At 39.7% G+C, this 18,404-nt stretch overlaps 1 protein-coding gene across 4 annotated transcripts in view; it reads left to right on the forward strand.

The window, feature by feature from the left end:
- The window catches only part of MGAM (maltase-glucoamylase), a 186,717-nt gene that overhangs the window by 47,995 nt on the left and 120,318 nt on the right, over positions 1-18,404 (forward strand). For all 4 annotated transcript variants that reach the window (XM_070514928.1, XM_070514933.1, XM_070514921.1 and 1 more), the window contains 14 exons: positions 325-449; positions 3,090-3,178; positions 3,857-3,906; positions 4,345-4,512; positions 7,249-7,401; positions 7,758-7,958; positions 9,769-9,923; positions 11,035-11,203; positions 11,587-11,683; positions 12,533-12,645; positions 13,499-13,624; positions 14,795-14,923; positions 15,178-15,288; positions 15,597-15,659. In XM_070514928.1, the coding sequence (XP_070371029.1) occupies positions 325-449; positions 3,090-3,178; positions 3,857-3,906; positions 4,345-4,512; positions 7,249-7,401; positions 7,758-7,958; positions 9,769-9,923; positions 11,035-11,203; positions 11,587-11,683; positions 12,533-12,645; positions 13,499-13,624; positions 14,795-14,923; positions 15,178-15,288; positions 15,597-15,659 (1,749 nt within the window). The remainder of the gene's footprint in view (positions 1-324; positions 450-3,089; positions 3,179-3,856; positions 3,907-4,344; positions 4,513-7,248; positions 7,402-7,757; positions 7,959-9,768; positions 9,924-11,034; positions 11,204-11,586; positions 11,684-12,532; positions 12,646-13,498; positions 13,625-14,794; positions 14,924-15,177; positions 15,289-15,596; positions 15,660-18,404) is intronic.

The following is an 18,404-nucleotide window of genomic DNA, read 5'->3' on the forward strand; positions in this document are numbered from 1 at the left end:
AGTAGAATGTCTCATGGGAAAATATTGGAAGGGCCAATGGGCAATTTGAGCTTGGTCATGAGTCAGATTACTTGTTTAGAACTATCAGTCCATAGAATATATGTCAAATAGCCTCATCACGGCATAAATGTTCCCCCACGCCCCCAACTGGTGATGAAATTTATTGTTCTTAATTTTTTTCCCTTTTCTTGTTTGATTGTCTGACTAAACAGTAATTCAGCTAAGTGGAAAAAGGAGAGAGCTGTAGGTAACTCAGCACGTGGGTAAGAGGTATAGGTGGAGGTGCTGTCATGGCAATGTGTTTGATTTGTCTGCATGCATCAGGGGGGCCGAGTGAGATGGAGGAAGCAACAAGTGGAGATGGATCTTCCTGGGGACAAAATTGGGCTTCATCTTCGAGGAGGCTATATCTTCCCTACACAACAGCCAGCCACAACCACTGTAGCCAGGTACAGCATGTATTGGAGTTCCCTTTAAGGGGGAGATTGGCAAATCTGGTCATTTCTGGTCCCATCTTATGTTCATCCAGAAGATACGGAAGCATTACATGGAGCGTGGGGAGGAAGGGCATTGGTGTGTTTGCGTGGCCATCAAACTCTGTCCCCCAGATTTCCCTAGGCCTCTTCTGAAGAAGCTGTGGTTTAGAGCTGCATCCAGATGGATTTTGAAAGACTTAATCCCTGTCCTTCCTTAAACCCGCTGAATTTCTCCTCAAAACACACTGACTGCTAGGGTGGTCAACCTTCCTGATTTTCCCAGGACTGTTTTAATTTTAGCACTGAAAGTCTCCTGTCTTGGGAAACCTCTCAATTCCAGGCAAATTGGGTCTATTGATCACCCTACCTGACTTGGTCAGACAATGCGTCCATTGCGCTATGCTCTTGACTCACTCATCCTCATTTCTAGGGAGTGGGAGTGCAGTTTCTATTCGCCTATAATCTCAATTTCCCATTCCCTTCTTCCTACTGATCCATTTCTTTCTTGTGATATAGAACAAGGCTCCAAAATTATTTCTTGTGCACGTCAGATCTCCCTCATACCACGGCTTTCTCCTTTCTGATTCTTTGATCCTGAAATTATAGACTCTATCTGTGCTAGAAAGGCACACATTCATATCTGTGTCTCTAAAAGTATCAGCACATTTGTTTTTAATAGACTGGGAATTCTTTGGAGATTATAAACCTGTCTTCTCTTTGGAACCTCTCTTACTATTTTAATTTTTCAAATTTAGACTTTTTATGATACTGATGGAAAATACTTCTATGTGCAGTATCGGCTGGTTTTTTTTTCTTTAATTGTTCACCTTCATGCTGTTCTGCATATTGATACCAAAGCTGTCTTTTCATAATGAAGATCTCAACTTGTTGCCACTTCTTGAAGTCCAAACTCTTTCATCACTAGGTTGTTCCAGGCCAATCACAATCTTGTTCCAAGTTAACTTAACAATTGTGTATCCTGACACACTTTAATACACACTTCTAGACTAGCCATTCCCCAAAATACCCATCTGTTTTACTTCTTTTGGGCTTCAGCTCTTATTACCCTCTCCAACATCCTTTGCTTGGTGTGTTGTTAACGATCCTTCAAATTAAACTCAGATTTCAGCTGCAAGAAATCTTACTCAACTCTTCCGGCAGAGGGAGTGCTGCCGCTTCCAACTTTCTGGTTACTTTTTTGTTGTTTAGTTGATTTTTTTTTCCTCCTTATTATTAAGTATTTCAATCCGTTATTTTATACTTTGTATCTGAAAATTCTACTATCTAAAGTCCTTAGGGGAATATAAATCAATTGGTAGTCATTTTGCCAACTTCCTTTCACGCTGGTTTATTACCTTGTGTGTTTAGTAATTTTTTGTTTTTCAAATGCGATGATCTTAAGAATTCAAATGTGTGTCTCATTCCTCCAGAGATGATTTGCCTTCTCTTCAGTTGCAAGCAGGGAATTCTGTCAACTTGGTGTCACATTAGCTCCCTTCAAGGATCACGTGTTGCAATTTATCTAGGAGAAAGTAGTATTTTGGTGGGTGGGTGCTTCAGAGTGTCTAGAGTCCTCTCGAATACCTAATGTACCCTACTGCCAGAAGTGTCATTCTGGACTCCTCTAAGTACTTTAAATTTTTTTGTCACTCTTACTTTCTGCTTTGATTATTTGGTGAATTTGTTTAATTTTTCTTGTAATATTTAATGTCATCAATGCAGTTGGGATCTGTTCTGCTTTATATGTCTTAGACTTCCTAACAAATGGAAGTTCTTCAATATATGTGTGTTAAATGAAAGTGGGTGATTTTGTTGATAATGGAACCTAACTTGCATAGGGCATAGTGGAAGGGTGAACTGTGAAAGAATAGAATAGGAGTGTGAGATCAGTGAGGGAGGCAGCAGGAGCAGAGAATTGGGAGGTAGTATGGAGGAATGGTGAAGCAGGGAGAGACTCCAAATGAAATTGCTCTTTCTTCACCCTCTTGCTCTATGTCCATCTATTTCACCATCTTTTTGAGTAGTGTTTTGTGTTTCCTATTCTAAATTGTAAAGAAGATAGTTAGAATGCTTTATTTTTCTCTCTAAATTAATAATAAATAACAAAATTAAGAAAGTTGTCATTATATAGATGGACCATGGACCTTACTGTATTTTGTTGCTTTCTGAGTCAAAATGTTTCCTAGGCAGGGAAAAAATATATCCCCCCAATGGCAGTTAATACTTCACCTGCATACATCATCTCTAAAATGATGAGGCTGAACCAATTTTTGTTTAGGATTTCTTTCTCTTCTAATAGTCTGTATTCCAAATAACAGTTTCATCAGCAGTTTTTATTGTAGCTCTTGCAGTGATTTGGGGGGTGCTTAACTTCTTGCCTCCTACATAGATGTTTATTGCTAATGTTTGGGGTATTTCTATCTTTTGTGACATTACTGATTAATCTAAAGAAAGATGAGCCTTTTTATTTTGCCTTTGTGCCTGAAGAAAAGCAGAGCCTCCTGGCACTAGTAACTTTCCCATTTGTAATCTGATAGAATCCTTCCAAGATCATTTGGCAAAATTCTTTGTGTCTCAAGTCTTTGTCTCTTACATAAATTTTGTCTCCCTCAGTCGAAGGAACCCTCTTGGTCTTATCATTGCTCTAGATGAGAACAAAGAAGCAAAAGGCGAACTTTTCTGGGATGATGGGGAAACCAAAGGTGAGTACTCTTGAGACAATGTTGCCATTTCTGAACATGCATCTTTGAGTTACTTCTGCTGTTCATTCAGCTGTGGCAGAAATCTCACCAGGCATAGTAGCATTAATAACTCAAGAGAAGAATTTTGGTTTTGGCTGCACTGTTCAGAGGTAGTGGTAAATGGACCACAGATGGAAGGAAAACACATTTCTACCTCTTAAATCTACCACTGGCTGGCAACATATATAGGCTCTCATTGTATTGTCAATGGGCACCTGAAAGAGATGTTTTCTAGACTGTTCCTGCCACTCAGTGTAGATATCCCCCTCCAAAAATACTTATGGACAAATGTCGATGATATGAAAAACATACCCATCACGGTGAGGCAGTGAGAACACACTTTTCTAGTGTGTCTCTATCTAGCCGTGCTTCTTAGTGCATTTTTCTGTCTTCAGAGTCCTGACAACTCTCATGGCTCAGGCTTAGGAAATAGATTCACTTGATGCATATGCCTTGGAAGCACTTAGAAGGGGACCTTTTCAAGGTTAAGGTAGGAAGGAGAAGGGAAAACATGGCTTGGCCTTGGAGACTCTGTCTATAATCTTGTTCTCAGGATGTAGCTTCAAGGAGAGTCAGGGTGAAGTCTGTTCTTCTGTGATGGGCAGGTCAGAGTCTGACTCATCTCTCTCTCGTTTTCAGACACTGTGGCAAATCAAGTTTATCTCTTATGTGAGTTTTCTGTCACCCAAGTGAGTAGCATATTTTTATCAGTATTGGTGTGGGCTTTTGTCTGACCATTTTAACTCACGTGTGTTTGTGTATGTGTGTAATTATATTTGTATCTTCATACTCATTTATGGTTATAGATGAGTACATTTCAATTTATGACTTAACTCTCAATAATTGAATCATCCATGTTAGTAAAAAGAAGCAATGATATGGATAAATCAAAGTGGTCAGTCTTTTTAAAAGCAGTTTTTAAAAATTTGTGTGTGTGTATGTTTCTCTCTCTCTTTCTCTCTTGCTCAGGGGAGTATTAAAATAAGTTTGTACTCCTTGAGCACACATTAGTAGAGACACTAAGTGGCATTAAGAGCAGTTTTGGGTATCTGGTCCAGGATGGAATATTTGAGTGACTTGAGACTCTGTGGATTAAAGGTACACATTTGTACTTAATTTTTTTGCAGAACCGATTAGATGTGAAGATTTTGCAATCAACCTACAAAGACCCCAATAATTTAGTATTTAAAGAGATTAAAATCCTTGGAACCCAGGAACCTTGGAATGTTACAGTGAAACACAACGGTGTCTCAAGTCAAATGTCTCCTAATGTCACTTATGACTCAAACCTACAGGTAAAAATCCATTTTGCTGAGATAGTTTATCAAGAATTCTTCATAGCTTATGGTGTTCCTTTTGCCAACGTTGCATGGGTTCCTAGAGGACCAGAGCATACTCTGAGGCCTTGGATGGGGAAGTCGGAGGGTTAGGAGAGAAAAAAAATGAGAAGGGGCCAGAGCTAGAGTGAACAGGGAGCTGCTGAGAAACTGGGATAAGGTAGAGCAGTCTTTTCATCCTTATGTCTTTGGTTGTCCTTCACTCTTCTGTTCTCTCTGGCTAGGGGAGAAGAAGAACAAAGTTAGGAAAGTGGGGATCAGGAATAGAGGAAAAGTGGACCTGAAAGCCACTGGCAGATGCTAGAAAGGTAAAGGTGGGAGGTAGGATTACCAATAATTAAAATTTTGAAGTGCATTCTTTTAGCTCTTTTGAGATATATAGACTCTCACTCTAACACGTATGTTTTTAAAAAATATTTTGTCAAAGAATTTGATAAGCCTAGCCAATGCCTACTTATTTGGTTAGATGATGATAGTAAAATAATTTATCATGAGTTGTAACTAGACCTGATGGCCCTGAACAGGTTGTAATCAGTTCCTCTGACATCTTAGCATTATGAACAGTCCTTTTGCCAAATAGTCCTTACTCCAGTCATCCCAAATGATCTGGGATTGGAAGCTGCTGTGTCAGCATGGTTTGTGAGAGACCTTCGAAATTTGGAGAAAAATGAGAAAATTTAGTCTTCAACTATAATGATATATCGATGACATTTTACATTTTGTCCTGACAGCTTACATTGAGGGAGCATATATTACAGAGTTAGAAATAAAGGATTATATGGTTGATTGTGTGTATAGGAAAGTTCAAGCCATTGGAAGGGTACATATATGAAAACAAACTCAGTGTTTGTTCAATAAATTAATTATATAAGATAAAAGGAACCCTTTTATTGTTTGGATTTGGGTGGTGAGACAAAATTTATATGCATGAAACTATTGAGAAAAGGACAGGCGACCCAAACCAAGATATAGGTTGGCGTAACCAACATTATGTTATGACTAATTTGATGTTCAAAGCTTGATGGAGTAGCTGAGCAAGTCCCTTGGGGAAGGCAGGGCTAGAGCTGGACTTTGAAAGATCGTGCATCAGGTAGAGACTTGTTCAGCTGCAAGTGACAGGATACTCAGCAAAATGGTAATTTAAACAAATTAGGATTTTTTCCTCATGCAATCAAAAGTTTAGAAAGAGGTCAATTGCTAGCATTGGTTCAGTGGCTCAAGGTTGTAAGGGTTAACGTCTTTTCTTCTCTTGTGATTAGAAGTGGCTGCTTAATTCCAGTCACTATGGCTCTATTATAGCAGAAAAAAAAAGAAGAAGAAACAAGAAGGCAAAGGTAAAGGTGAAGGGCAGGCCCTTAAGTCAAGAAAGAAACACTTGGCCAGCAACTCCCCGTGGACTTGCAGTTACCTACTAATGGCCACAGCTGTGTTAGATGGATTAAAAATTTTGTTCTTAATTGGGAACTTTAATATTCTAAACTGAAGTAATGCATAAGAAGGGAACTTTAATACAAAAGAGCCAGCAAGTAGCAATGTATTCCACAAATGGGCACCATTTTCCTAGAAAGGGCGTTTGCCTAGATAAAGCATTCAAGGTTGAGATATCAGAATAAGCCAATCTCAGGACTGAGAAGAGCCTTGCATTAGTCTGTGAATAATGTTTAATTAGAAAAGGTGGGATTCACTTTTGGAAGGAGATCTGATTGAACAGATACTTGTGGTCAGATTTTGGAGGGTCTTAAGTGTCAAAGTGAGAAGGATCTCATCTAATTCTCTTAGGGTCTCGCATTGGTCCTTGAATCAAGGCTATGCCATTGTGAGAGCATTGTTCTGGGGGGTGGGATTTGCAGTACAGGGAAGTGCAAGATGAATTTAGACTGGGAAGAGACTGGAGAAGGGTGATAATCCTTAGAATGAGATTTTATAACTCTAGACATATCAGGACTTCCACTATGGAAATTGCTCGTTAAAGAAGAGACAAATATAAGAAAAATACATTAAAAATATTAAATAATTGAATTAGTGACTGGAATTCAAAGAAGAAGTTTTCAAGTTTTGAGGATTTGGACTTGGAGAAATGAAGAGGCTGGGATATTAGAAATGGAAGGAAATGTAACAATTTTGCCAACCCACCAATTTTGAAGTTGATGAAACTGAGACCCAAAGAATTGAATTAATTTGTTTAAGTTTCTGCAGCAGAGTGGAGATGAGAACCCAGGCCACATGATTCTTATTCCTGTGTTCTTGTCACACTCCTGTGTTCCAGGCCAATGGGGGACACTGGTTTGGGGACTGGAGGGCAAGAAGAGAAGCTCAATTTGGGATGACACCTTGTGCTTGTGTGTGTTAGGCTACAAAGGGAAGTGCAGAAGAGACCCTTCTTGACAAAATAAGGAGGAGGAAGAGGAGTCAGGGAAGGAAAGAGAAGGGGTGATCACAGAAGGTTTTATTTGATCTGATATTTTTTAAAATTTTATGTACAAGATTCTGATAGAGTTGTGACATTTGGCCTGTTGCCACTGGATAATTTCCTCTTCCTGCTATATGGCTCTCTTCATACGAGCTCTAGTGGTATGTTACTTGGATTATTGAGAGTCTGGTCCGATTTCTATTTCCTTTCCTAAAAGAAGTTTCAGATCTTGCAAGACCTTTGTCCTAAGGATAAATTTCCTTGTCTCTTCCCCATTCCTACAGGTTGCCCTTATCACAGAACTTGATCTTATCCTGGGAGAAGCATACACTGTGGAGTGGGAGTTGAAGGTAGCGGATGAAGAAAAAATAGACTGTTATCCAGATGAGAATGGTGTTTCTGCAGAAAATTGCACTGCCCGTGGCTGTGTCTGGGAGGTAACCATGCTGACAGCGTTAATGTACATTAAAATCCTCTACACTTAATCTGCAATTTCATGAGCATAGCACCAGTACCTATGTCACTACTTAAAATCCATAGAAAGAAAGGACTTCCAAAGGAACCTGAGTCTTTATCTGAGCATGAAAGATAGGTAGTGACAGGAGTGGGACTTTTTTTTTTACAAATATTTTGAATGGAGACCAGGAATTTAAACTTATGTCACTGCCAAAGAGTATATAAGGAAATGAGTGATGGTCTGGCTTTATCTCCACTGTAATTTGCCTTTTCTAGCCCCTTAATATTTGATCATCCTAGGACCACATGCTGAGCTGACTTTGACTTTATTTTTCAGGAATCCAGTTCTCCTGGAGTCCCTTTTTGCTATTTCGTCAGTGACTTATACTCTGTCAGTGATGTTCAGTATGACACCCATGGGGCCACAGCTGTCATCTCTTTAAATTCCTCTCCTTATGCCTATGCTTTGCCCTCAATACCCGTGAACTCCCTCCATCTGAATGTGACCTACCATAAGAATGACATGCTGCAGTTTAAGGTATGTGTTTACAGTATATATACATGTATCAAGTACTGGCTAGGCCCTTTTCAGTTCCATTACTCTTTTCTGGTCAAAGTTACTGAACCCTAAAATAAATTTGCTTTTCTAAGTTAACCATGCTATAGTATGCCAGATTATTATCCTAAAAGCAGTGAGAAACCATTGATGGAACAGTAAGACCTGTTCTGATTTGTATTTTGCAAAGATTACTGTGTCTACTGTAAGGAAAATGGTTTGGAGGACAAGAGTGAAAAGGGAGAGACACGTTAGGAGGCTACCAATTAGGTCATCCATGTGAGGGATCGAGCTTAGACTAGGAACAGGAAAGGATATGGAGAACAGTGGACGGTTTCGAGAGACTGAGAAGGTAGGATTACAGGATCTGGTGACGATTACGAGTAGGCGATGAGGGAGAGGGAAGCATCAGGAATGATTACCATGTTTCTAGCTTGTGTCTCTAAATGAATGGTCATGACTTTAACCGGAAGGGGGACGTTGAAAAGATCTGGGCTTGGGCAAAATAAGATGATGTGTTCAGTTTTGTACACTGAATTTGAGATATCTACGAAATAGCCAGGAAAGTGAGGGATCTCTTTCTTTTCTATGATTTGATTACATCTGAGGATTAGTGATGGGCTGTTTTTATGTCTATTTCTCTACCAAATTGCAAATTTTTCAAAGACAAGATTTTGTCCTTTCATCATTGTTTGTCTAAAATCTGACACAGAGCTGGTAGATAGTTAGAACTGAGACGTTTATTGAGAGTAAATGAAAGACATCAGGCATTGCCTAAAAGGTTCTTCAAGATGTAATATCAACCTGGACTTTGTGTTCTGCCATAACTTCTAATGCAGGGATGATGATCTTTTATATTTTTATCCTCACCGTGGCACTGGCATGTGGTAGGCACCTAATGGGTTTGAAATAATGAACTTGCTTGGGTTTCCAGCTTTAACTCTTTCCTAGTCTACCTCCTGATTGTGCAGCATCTCTCTCCAAAATATGTGCCTCTTTCTGACTCTGCTTTAATGTTCTGTGCCTTCACATTTATTTCTCTACCAGGAATGACTTGATCTCCTTTCTTGTGCTTGATTAACAGTTGCAAAGCTTTTAGGACTCAGCCTGCATTTTCCCCTTGATACCATCTCGACCTCCCAGAAATAATGTTAGGCATTTCCTTCTTTCTAATCTCACAACATTTCTCCCTGGCTTTACATTAGCGCAGATCAATCAGGTGTTATGGGTACTTCATTTTCACCTCCCATTAACGTGTGAATTTCTTAAAAACAATAACTGTGTCTTTTTCAGTTTAGTTATCCTTGGTGTCTAGTACAGAATCAGGCAGGAATATAATAGGTTCTCAATGAATCAATTTAGATCCCATTTTTGGCAAGGCGTCTGTGATTATTTTAATCAAATAAGAGTTCATGTTTTTTTGGCGGGGATTTTTTTTTAACTCAGAAAATTTTTCAGGTATTCACATATACTCATATACCTATACATAAAGTAATAAATAAGTGCTCACAAATACCAAACTGATTCTGGCCTGATTTTCCAAGATAGTTCCCATGCCAAAGCGTATGTGTTACCGTAATAGAGGACTTAAAAATGAGATATGACAGACTTGTGTCAAAGGTTAAATCTGACATTGTTCTTAGATATGTTAATTAAGTCCATGGTATCCTGAGCTTAAAGAAGACAAAGAAATATAGCATTCATACTCTTTGTCAAAGACATCAATCTTCTGCTAAAGGTATAGGTTTGAAGACTACTATTCTTACCTAAAATCTGTTTCCTCTGGCCCCAGATTTATGATCCCAACAACAACCGGTATGAAGTTCCAGTCCCTCTCAACATACCCCAGGTTCCATCCAGTGCCTCTGAGAGTAGACTCTATGATGTCCTCATTAAGAAGAATCCATTTGGGATTGAAATTCGCCGGAAGAGTACAGGCACTGTAATGTAGGTGTCTTCTAGTCTGTTTTGGAATTGATGGTTACCTGCACATTCGTTGCCAGGTCCACTGTCCTTAGAGACCTCCTGGCTCAAAGCATCACATTCTCCATTTCCTGATTCATGAATAAGTTCTTTCCTTTGAGTCTGTTCTTGTGAGGGAAATCTTTAGTCCCCTGGGAGTAATTACTGAGGCAGTTGCATATACGTAGGGATTCATTCAACAAATGTTTATGGAGTGCCTCTTCTATATTTTGTGGTTATAGAAGGTGAGGTCTCTCTTCTCATAACAAAAAATAATAAGTAAATAACAAAGATAAGTTAAAGTATAAATAAGGATGTTTGGATAGTGACAACTGCTGTGCAGGAAAAAGAGCAGAGTGATTGATAGTTATGGGAGGTTACTGCTTGATACTGTCATTAGAGTGGGTCTGTCCAAGGAGGTACATTTAAAATAGGCCCTGGATGGGGAGAAGGAGCCACCCATGTAGAGATCTGAGGGAAGGGGATGAACATTTTAGACAGATGGACTGATGGGAGCACAGGCCATGGACCAGGAGCAAACTCAGCATATGAAGGGGAAAAAAATGTCCAATGTGGTGGGAGCAATGTAGTAAGTAAGGAGGCGAATGGTGGGAGATGAAGCTGAGGTTTAGGTGGGTTTCAGATCAGGTATGGCCTTGAAGACTTCATAAGATGTTTTAATGAGAAATCATTGAAGAAGTGTAAACAGGGGAATGACATGATGTGAGATACTCTTAAAAAATATCACCCTGGATGCCATGTAGAAAGGGAGCTGAAGGGGACCAAGAGTGGAAGGCAGGCCTGGTATGGAGCGGTAGCAGTTGAGATGGCGAGAAGGGATTAGTTTTGGGGTTCTGGAGGGAGAACTGAAAGGAGGTAGTGAGAGGAAGATAGAAGCATGAAGGCTGGCTCCTGGGCTTTCAACAAGGGCATCTATGATTATTTTAATCAAATAGACTTTATGCTTTGTTTGGGAGATTAACATGGTTCTGGGTGGGGCAAGGGAATCAAGAGTTCAGTTGTCCTTGAAAAGCCAGCTACTTGAAGCCAGTAGAATGGCCGCTTTCTTTTCCAAATATACCTTTTTGTGTTGCAGTTGGGACTCTCAGCTCCTTGGCTTCACCTTCAATGACATGTTCATCCGCATCTCCACTCGCCTTCCTTCCCGGTACCTCTACGGCTTTGGGGAAAATGAGCACACAGCCTTTCGGAGAGACTTGAACTGGCACACATGGGGGATGTTTTCCCGAGACCAACCCCCAGGGGTAAGGGCAGAGCATTTGGGATCTGTGTCTCTGCCTCTCTTCACCCACACACTGATTTCAGATACCCTTGGAAGACGTCCCTGAAAAATGTCTCCCTCTGCACAAGATTGCTGTGGGTTTTGAAATTCCACCATTAGAAATTCATTCCTTTAGGTTTTTCAGAATTCCCAATTGAAATTGGGACTTCATCTTCCTAGACTCAACTTGGATGGTCACATTCTTCTTAGAGAAGTGGGTCAATTCTAAGGCACCTTTGTTTCTATGTGTTTAATTTAGTTCACAGAGAAGACTAGAGACATCTTAGCTATTAATTTTTGTTGAGTTTGTTTCTTGGCCACAATGTCTTTTAACGTTTTACTACTTCTCCTCCATGACTCTCCCAGTACAAGAAGAATTCCTATGGAGTCCACCCCTACTACATGGGGCTGGAGGAGGATGGCAGTGCCCATGGGGTGCTCCTGCTAAACAGCAATGCCATGGGTAAGGTGATGCCAGCATCTCTCCTTATTTTTCTCAACCAGTCATTCTTGAGGAACTTTAGAATGTGTTTGACCTAGCTGCCCCTTAAGTCAAAATTATTATCTTGCATGCAGTTTTTTTTTTTCTTTCTGTTTAGGCTTTTTATTTCAGTTTGGTAGCATGCAGTAATCAGAATCAGCCAAAATTTTGTTTGGCGAAAATCATGTAAGAAGGGATGGTAAAACTAAGCAAATTCCAAATATCCTGGAGGTCAGCAAATGGGAGCCATCTATATAATTTGAATTAGTGATAAAGCTATGGGTCAGAGACTCACTCTGGGAGAATGAGGGCATAAAGAAAATTTTTATCGTATATTGGAAAGGGGGTGGAAAATCAGGAGGTAGGAGGAAAAAGCATACATGTAAAAACTGGTGAAATCTGAATAAGGTCTATACTTGAGTTAATAGTATTATATCAATGTCAGCTTCCTGGTTTTGAGAATGTACAATGATTATGTAAAATGTTATCATTTGGGGAAGCTGAGGGAAGAATACAAAGGAACTCTCAGTACTATTTTGCATCTTCTTGTAAGTCTTAACTATTCTAAAATATAAGTTATCATAATAATTTTAAAAAGAACAGAATGACAAAAGATGCTAGATAATAAAGCACACCAAAGGGAAAAAAATCTAGGGGTGGGTTCCTGTAGACTTCCACTTAACTTCTTCAGTTCTGTGTAGGTATAGTAAAAATACTTTCTCTAATGCTCTATGGTAGGGAAGCATAGGCAGAGGAAGAGGGCATGGATTTCAGGGGTAATTCCTCACCTTGAAGCTTTCCAGCTTGATTAGTATTTTCCTATATTTTCAGATGTGACATTCCAGCCTTTGCCTGCCTTGACATACCGCACCACAGGGGGAATTCTGGACTTTTACGTGTTCTTGGGGCCAACTCCAGAGATTGTCACTCAGCAATACACTGAGGTAGGAGTGAATTCAGTTGGTTACCAAGTATTTATACAGCATATTGCTGGTCTTTCTGGGAGACAAGTAGATTGCAGAATAAGGAGCAATAAATACATACCAACAACCATTAAATTTGCAGCCTCTGAAAGCATTGAAGAGTAGCAGAAGCAGTAGTGGTGCCAGCGGTGGTGGCAGCAGTGGCAATGGTGGTGGTGGTGATGGCGATGGCAGTGGTGGTGGTAGTGGAGGTGGTAGTGGTGAAGGTGGTGATGGCAGCGGTTCTAGTGGTGGTTATGATGATGTGATGGTATTGTTGTTGCTTTGGGTTGTGATGGTGGTCACAGTAGTCATGACAGTTGTTTGGGCAGCAGCAAAAAACACGTATATAAAACTTAGTGTTTGTCGCTAATCTATTCCTGCACGTCAGAGTGCTTTACATATATTAACTCATTCAGTCCTCACAAAAACAGTAAGAAGCAGGTACTGTTATTATCCCCAATTTACAGGTGAAGAAAATGAAGTACAAAGGGGTTGTTTAACTTTTTCCCAGGGTCATATAGCCAGAAGAGATTGGAGCCTGTCTGGCAATCCAGGCATTTTGTCTCTGGATTCTGTGTTCGTAAGCAGTAAGCTAGACTGCCTCTGGGAATCAGAGTAAAATCAGATTCTCCAAAATTCCTAGAGGAGAAGGTCAAGTCCAGCAGGAAGCTTTTCCCAAGGTATCCCACTGGCTCTGCGTCTTCTCAGTTTCTCTGGATTTGAATAGGCTGCTTGTCTAATTCCATGCACTGGAAAAAGTATTCTTATTATTTTGTATACTTCCATCCAGATTCTCCTTTTTAAGGACTAATATTTTCTGTCTATTTTCTAGTTGATTGGTCGGCCGGTGATGGTTCCTTACTGGTCCTTGGGGTTTCAGCTGTGTCGCTATGGATACGAGAATGACACTGAGATTGCCAACTTGTATGATGACATGGTGGCTGCCCAGATCCCCTATGTACGTTCTTAATCTGTGGTGTCTTGGCTCTGGGACCTCACAGCCAACCCCAGTTGTCTCTGTATCTGGATTAGTTTGTCTGATTTATGTGAGGTTCTTTTCTATAAAGTTACAAAGTGCTTTCTCATAGAATATCACCCTGAACTTCATCCCAACCCAGTAATACAGGTGGGAGTCATTGTCCCCATTTTAAAGAGTCACAGTGATTTGCAAAAGGAAGAGGACATAGGGCCAACTCCAGGGCCCCTTATACTGTATCATACTTCCATTCCTTTTACATGGCTTCAAAATGTTTAATCAAAAATGTCCTTGGTACCATAAGAATAAAAGGTTCCCCAAATAGTAGTACTGTTTAATTTAAAAAATCAACCCAAATTCAGTCAGACCATTGTGTGTGTCGATAAAATCTCCGTTCCAACACTTTGCTAGTGCTGCAGAAAATGTTCCCTCGGGTTTGAGCTAATCCCTGGTTGAATGTAGGGATCTTGGGACAGTTTCCAGAGGAAATATGTGTGAAACGAACACTGTCCTTCAGTTGAGGACAAGAATTATCCAATAGTCAGAGAATTGATCCTGTGAACCATTTACATACTTAATTTTATTCTACTTATTTTTCTATTGTTTACAATTATTCCTAATGATGGAAAGTATAGCATGCAATATTTTATTCTTAATAAGAATGCTGTGTTTGATAATCCCCAGGATTGGATATTCCAAAGCAATTATAGGTTTTGCTTTGGGATTTTTTTGGATAGATTTACCATCCATGTTACATTAGTACTGGGTAATTTACACTATGTTATTTTCTCTGAACATGAACCACTGATTCCAGGGCCAGCCTCTTGGGGGAGGTAACCACATTATCTCCTTATATTGGCCACTTACAAGGCACTTTCTCATCCACTGTTTTCATTTATCCTCACAATAGTCCTGCCAGATAGACATTATCATCCTGTATTTTGCCAATTTAATCTTTTCTATTTTATGACTGAAAATTTGAAAATTAGGTGAATTTCCCCAAACCTAATACCTAACAAATAACAGAGCTGGGATTTGAAAAAATCAAAAAGATGCCATCTGAAATTCCCCATCAGTTATTGGAGGGTTATTCTCATCTGGAACCTGGATTTTTACAACCAATAGCCACTCAGTGTTTGTGTGTTGCCCCAGGATGTACAATACTCAGACATCGACTACATGGAGCGGCAGATGGACTTCACCCTCAGCCCCAAGTTTGCTGGATTTCCAGATCTGATTACTCGCATGCATGCTGACGGGATGCGGGTCATCCTCATTCTGGTTAGTCCCTATGTGAATGGGTGGAGTCTGTTCAGGAGAGTGAGTGGGCTTTGGTGGAGAAAGCTTTGTATTGTGTTTCCTTCCATGCTATGAGTATAGAAGTTGAGGTTCAATATGAAAAGTGTGTTTCCCGGGATTCACAGAAACTCTAAGTTCAGGTGGAACTTAATACTTTCTCTTTTGAGGAGTTCTTTTTTCATCCTGAGTTATTCTCTGGCTTTGGTTTTCTCACCTGACCTGGGCTTTGATTTCAGGATCCAGCCATTTCTGGCAATGAGACACAGCCCTATCCTGCATTCACCCGGGGTGTGGAAGATGACGTCTTCATCAAAGCTCCAGGTGGTGGAGGCATTGTCTGGGGAAAGGTATGATCTGGGTGGTGATCCACTGATTCCACCCTGGGGATGGGGAACTGTTAGTGTGTTTGTGCAAGTTGTTTTTTGGTCTTTTCCATTTGGGCTGTGAGATCCGAAGTTCTCATTTTTGCACTATTTGTTAACACAGTCAAGGAATTTCTAAGGAATCTATGTGCCTTATGGGACCACTTTTCTATAAATCAATCTTGCATGAAAATAAAAGTATTATCACCCCTAGGACCATAGTTTATAGTTTCTTAGGAAATACTACATAATACTATATAGTGCATTGGGTTTGAACATTTTTCTCTCCACAGGTCTGGCCTGATTTTCCTGATGTTGTTGTAAATGATTCTTTAGACTGGGATACTCAAGTGGAGGTAAAGAGCTCTTTGTGGATATTGGGTGAAGTCAGGGTTGGCAGGAAGGCGAGGCCATGCTCAGGATACTGGACATCTCTGTGCTGTGGGTGTGGGCATGGTGTGGGAAAACACTTAGGGAGCGTGTCCTGTGTTTCTGTCTGTTTGCCATTTACTTTACATGTAATATTTTACTCCCAGTTTGGAGGTGGGTGTTATTATCCTCAGCATAACTAAAACTCAGAGAGCTTACTTTACTTGTCTGTAGTTTTAGGTGACAGAGTGGTGTCACATCCAAGATTCCAAAGACCTGTGAAATTTCCACTGGATGATATCTCTAAGAAGTATTGTCTTTTCCCTGAATTAATATATTTGTTGTTTTTGTTGTTGTTGCCTTGAGTATCACTTTTAAACAGAGTCTCCCAGCCATGTCTTTAGTGATTGAGTCTTTTTCTCTGTGCAGCTCCTTTTCATGGACAGGCTCATCGTCTTCCCTCTTATAAATCCTCCCATCCTTTCTTGAATTTCTCAATTTTGGTATTAGCTCCTAGTTTCCAGCCTTATGTTAAAACTTTCTCTCTTCTGAGAACAGGTTTTTACTAGTAACAGATCTCAGATAAAGATTCAAGGGAGAGGACCTAGCTTCCTATTCTTTCTGTTGCTTCTCAGAGAAGATCACTTGAAGTTTGGTGGTCCAGGCAGCCCACATGCATACAGGAATCTGCCAGACCAGAGAACTTAAGGGTCATGGGCTCCTTGACTTTTCTTTCTTTCTTTCTTTAGTATTTCCCCCCCAGCTTAATTGGAGTATAACTGACAAATAAAATTGTATATATTTAAAGTGTACACTGTGATGATTTGATATACATATATATCATGAAATTATTATCATAATCAGGTTAATTAACATATCTATTACCTCACATAGTTACTGTTTGTGAGTGTCTGTGGTGAGAGTGCTTAAGATCTTCTCTCAGAACTTTTGAGTATACAATGCAGTATTATTAACTATAGTCACAATGCTGTACATCTTCAGAACTTACTCATCTTACAAGTGAAGACTTGCATTATTTGACCAGCATCTCCCCATTTCCCCCATCCCCTAGCCCCTGATAATTACTATTCTACTGTCTGTTTCTATGAGTTCAACTTTGTTTCTTTTTAGATTCCACATGTAAATAAGATCACACCATATTTATCTATCTCTGTCTGGCTTATTCACTTAGCGTAATGTCTTCTAGGTTCATCCATGTTATTGCAAATGGCAAGATTTCCTTCTTTCTCATGGCTGGATAATATTCCATTATATATGTATAAACCATATCTTCTTTATCCACATCTTCATCCATTGATGGCCACTTAGGTTGTTTCCACATCTTGGCTATTGTGAATAACACTGCAGTGAATGTGGGAATACATTTATCTCTTTGAGATATAATTTCATTTCCTTTGTATATACACCCAGAAGTGGGATTCCTGGGTCATATGATAGTTCTATTTTAATTTTTTTTGAAGAACCTCCAAACTATTTTCCATAGTGGCTGTACCAATTTAGATTTCTACCAACAGTGCACAGCTTGCCTTTTCTCCACCTCCTTGCTAACATTTGTTACCTCTTGTCTTCTTGATAACAGACATTGTAGCAGATGTAAGTGACATTTCATTGTGGTTTTGATTTGTGTGTCCCTGATGGTTGGTGACGTTGAGCATTTTCTCATGTGCCTGTTGGCCATTTGTATGTCCTTATTGGAAAAATGTGTATTCAGGTCCCTTGTCCATTTTTTAATCAGTTATTTATTTTTTTGCTGTTGAGTTGTGTAAGTGCCTTACATATTTTGGATAATAGCCTCTTATCAGATATGTCATTGGCAAATATTGTCTCCCATTCCATAGGCTGCCTTTTCATTTTGCTGATTGTTTCCTTTGCTGTGCAGAAGGTTTTTAGTGTGATGTAGTCCCATGTGTTTATTTTTGCTTTTGTTGCTTGTGCTTTTGGTGTCAAATCCAAAAAGTCATTACCAAGATTAGTGTCACTGAGCTTTTTCTCCATATTTTCTTCTGAGATTTTAATGGTTTCAGGTCTTACATTTAAGTCTTTAATTCAATTTGAATTAATTTTTGTGTATAGTGTAAGGTAGGGTCCAGTTTCATTCTTTTGCATGAGGATATCCAGTTTTCCCAAAACCATTTGTTAAAGAGACTGTCCTTTCTCCATTGTGTGTTCTTGGCACCTTTGTCAAAGATTAACTACTATATAGGTGTGGGTTTATTTCTGGGCTTTCTGTTCTGTTCCATTGGTCTATGTGTCTGTTTTTATGCCAGTACCATGACTTTTAAATCATTATGTGGAGAAAGGGGCTGCTTTGACAATCAAGAGTTTGGCTACCACTATATGAGCCCCATAATTCATCAGCCTTTAGGGGCAACACTGCCACCTTGAGGGCATTTAGAAATCTAGTGGGCAGTTTTGGTTATCACAAGAGAGGCATCAAATGACGTTTAGTGGGCAGTGACCAGGGGTGCCCATAGTTCTGACTGCAGCAGATTTCTACTGAGAATTCTCCTGCCCCAAATGCCAATTGTGCCCCTGATGAGAAACACTTCATTAGGGGGTCATGGTGTCTATTAGGTAGCACATAAGAGATTCTCAGTAGATAGAATAATTATAACCATTTATATTAATAAGACCCACTTAATGAGGCTGGTGGGGATGAGACTACTGATATCTAGGTATAGCCTGGCTGAGGGTAGTATAAAACAGACAAA

The sequence above is a fragment of the Equus asinus genome, chromosome 1, assembly GCF_041296235.1.
Source record: "Equus asinus isolate D_3611 breed Donkey chromosome 1, EquAss-T2T_v2, whole genome shotgun sequence".
In the NCBI taxonomy this organism is placed as follows: Eukaryota; Metazoa; Chordata; class Mammalia; order Perissodactyla; family Equidae; genus Equus; species Equus asinus.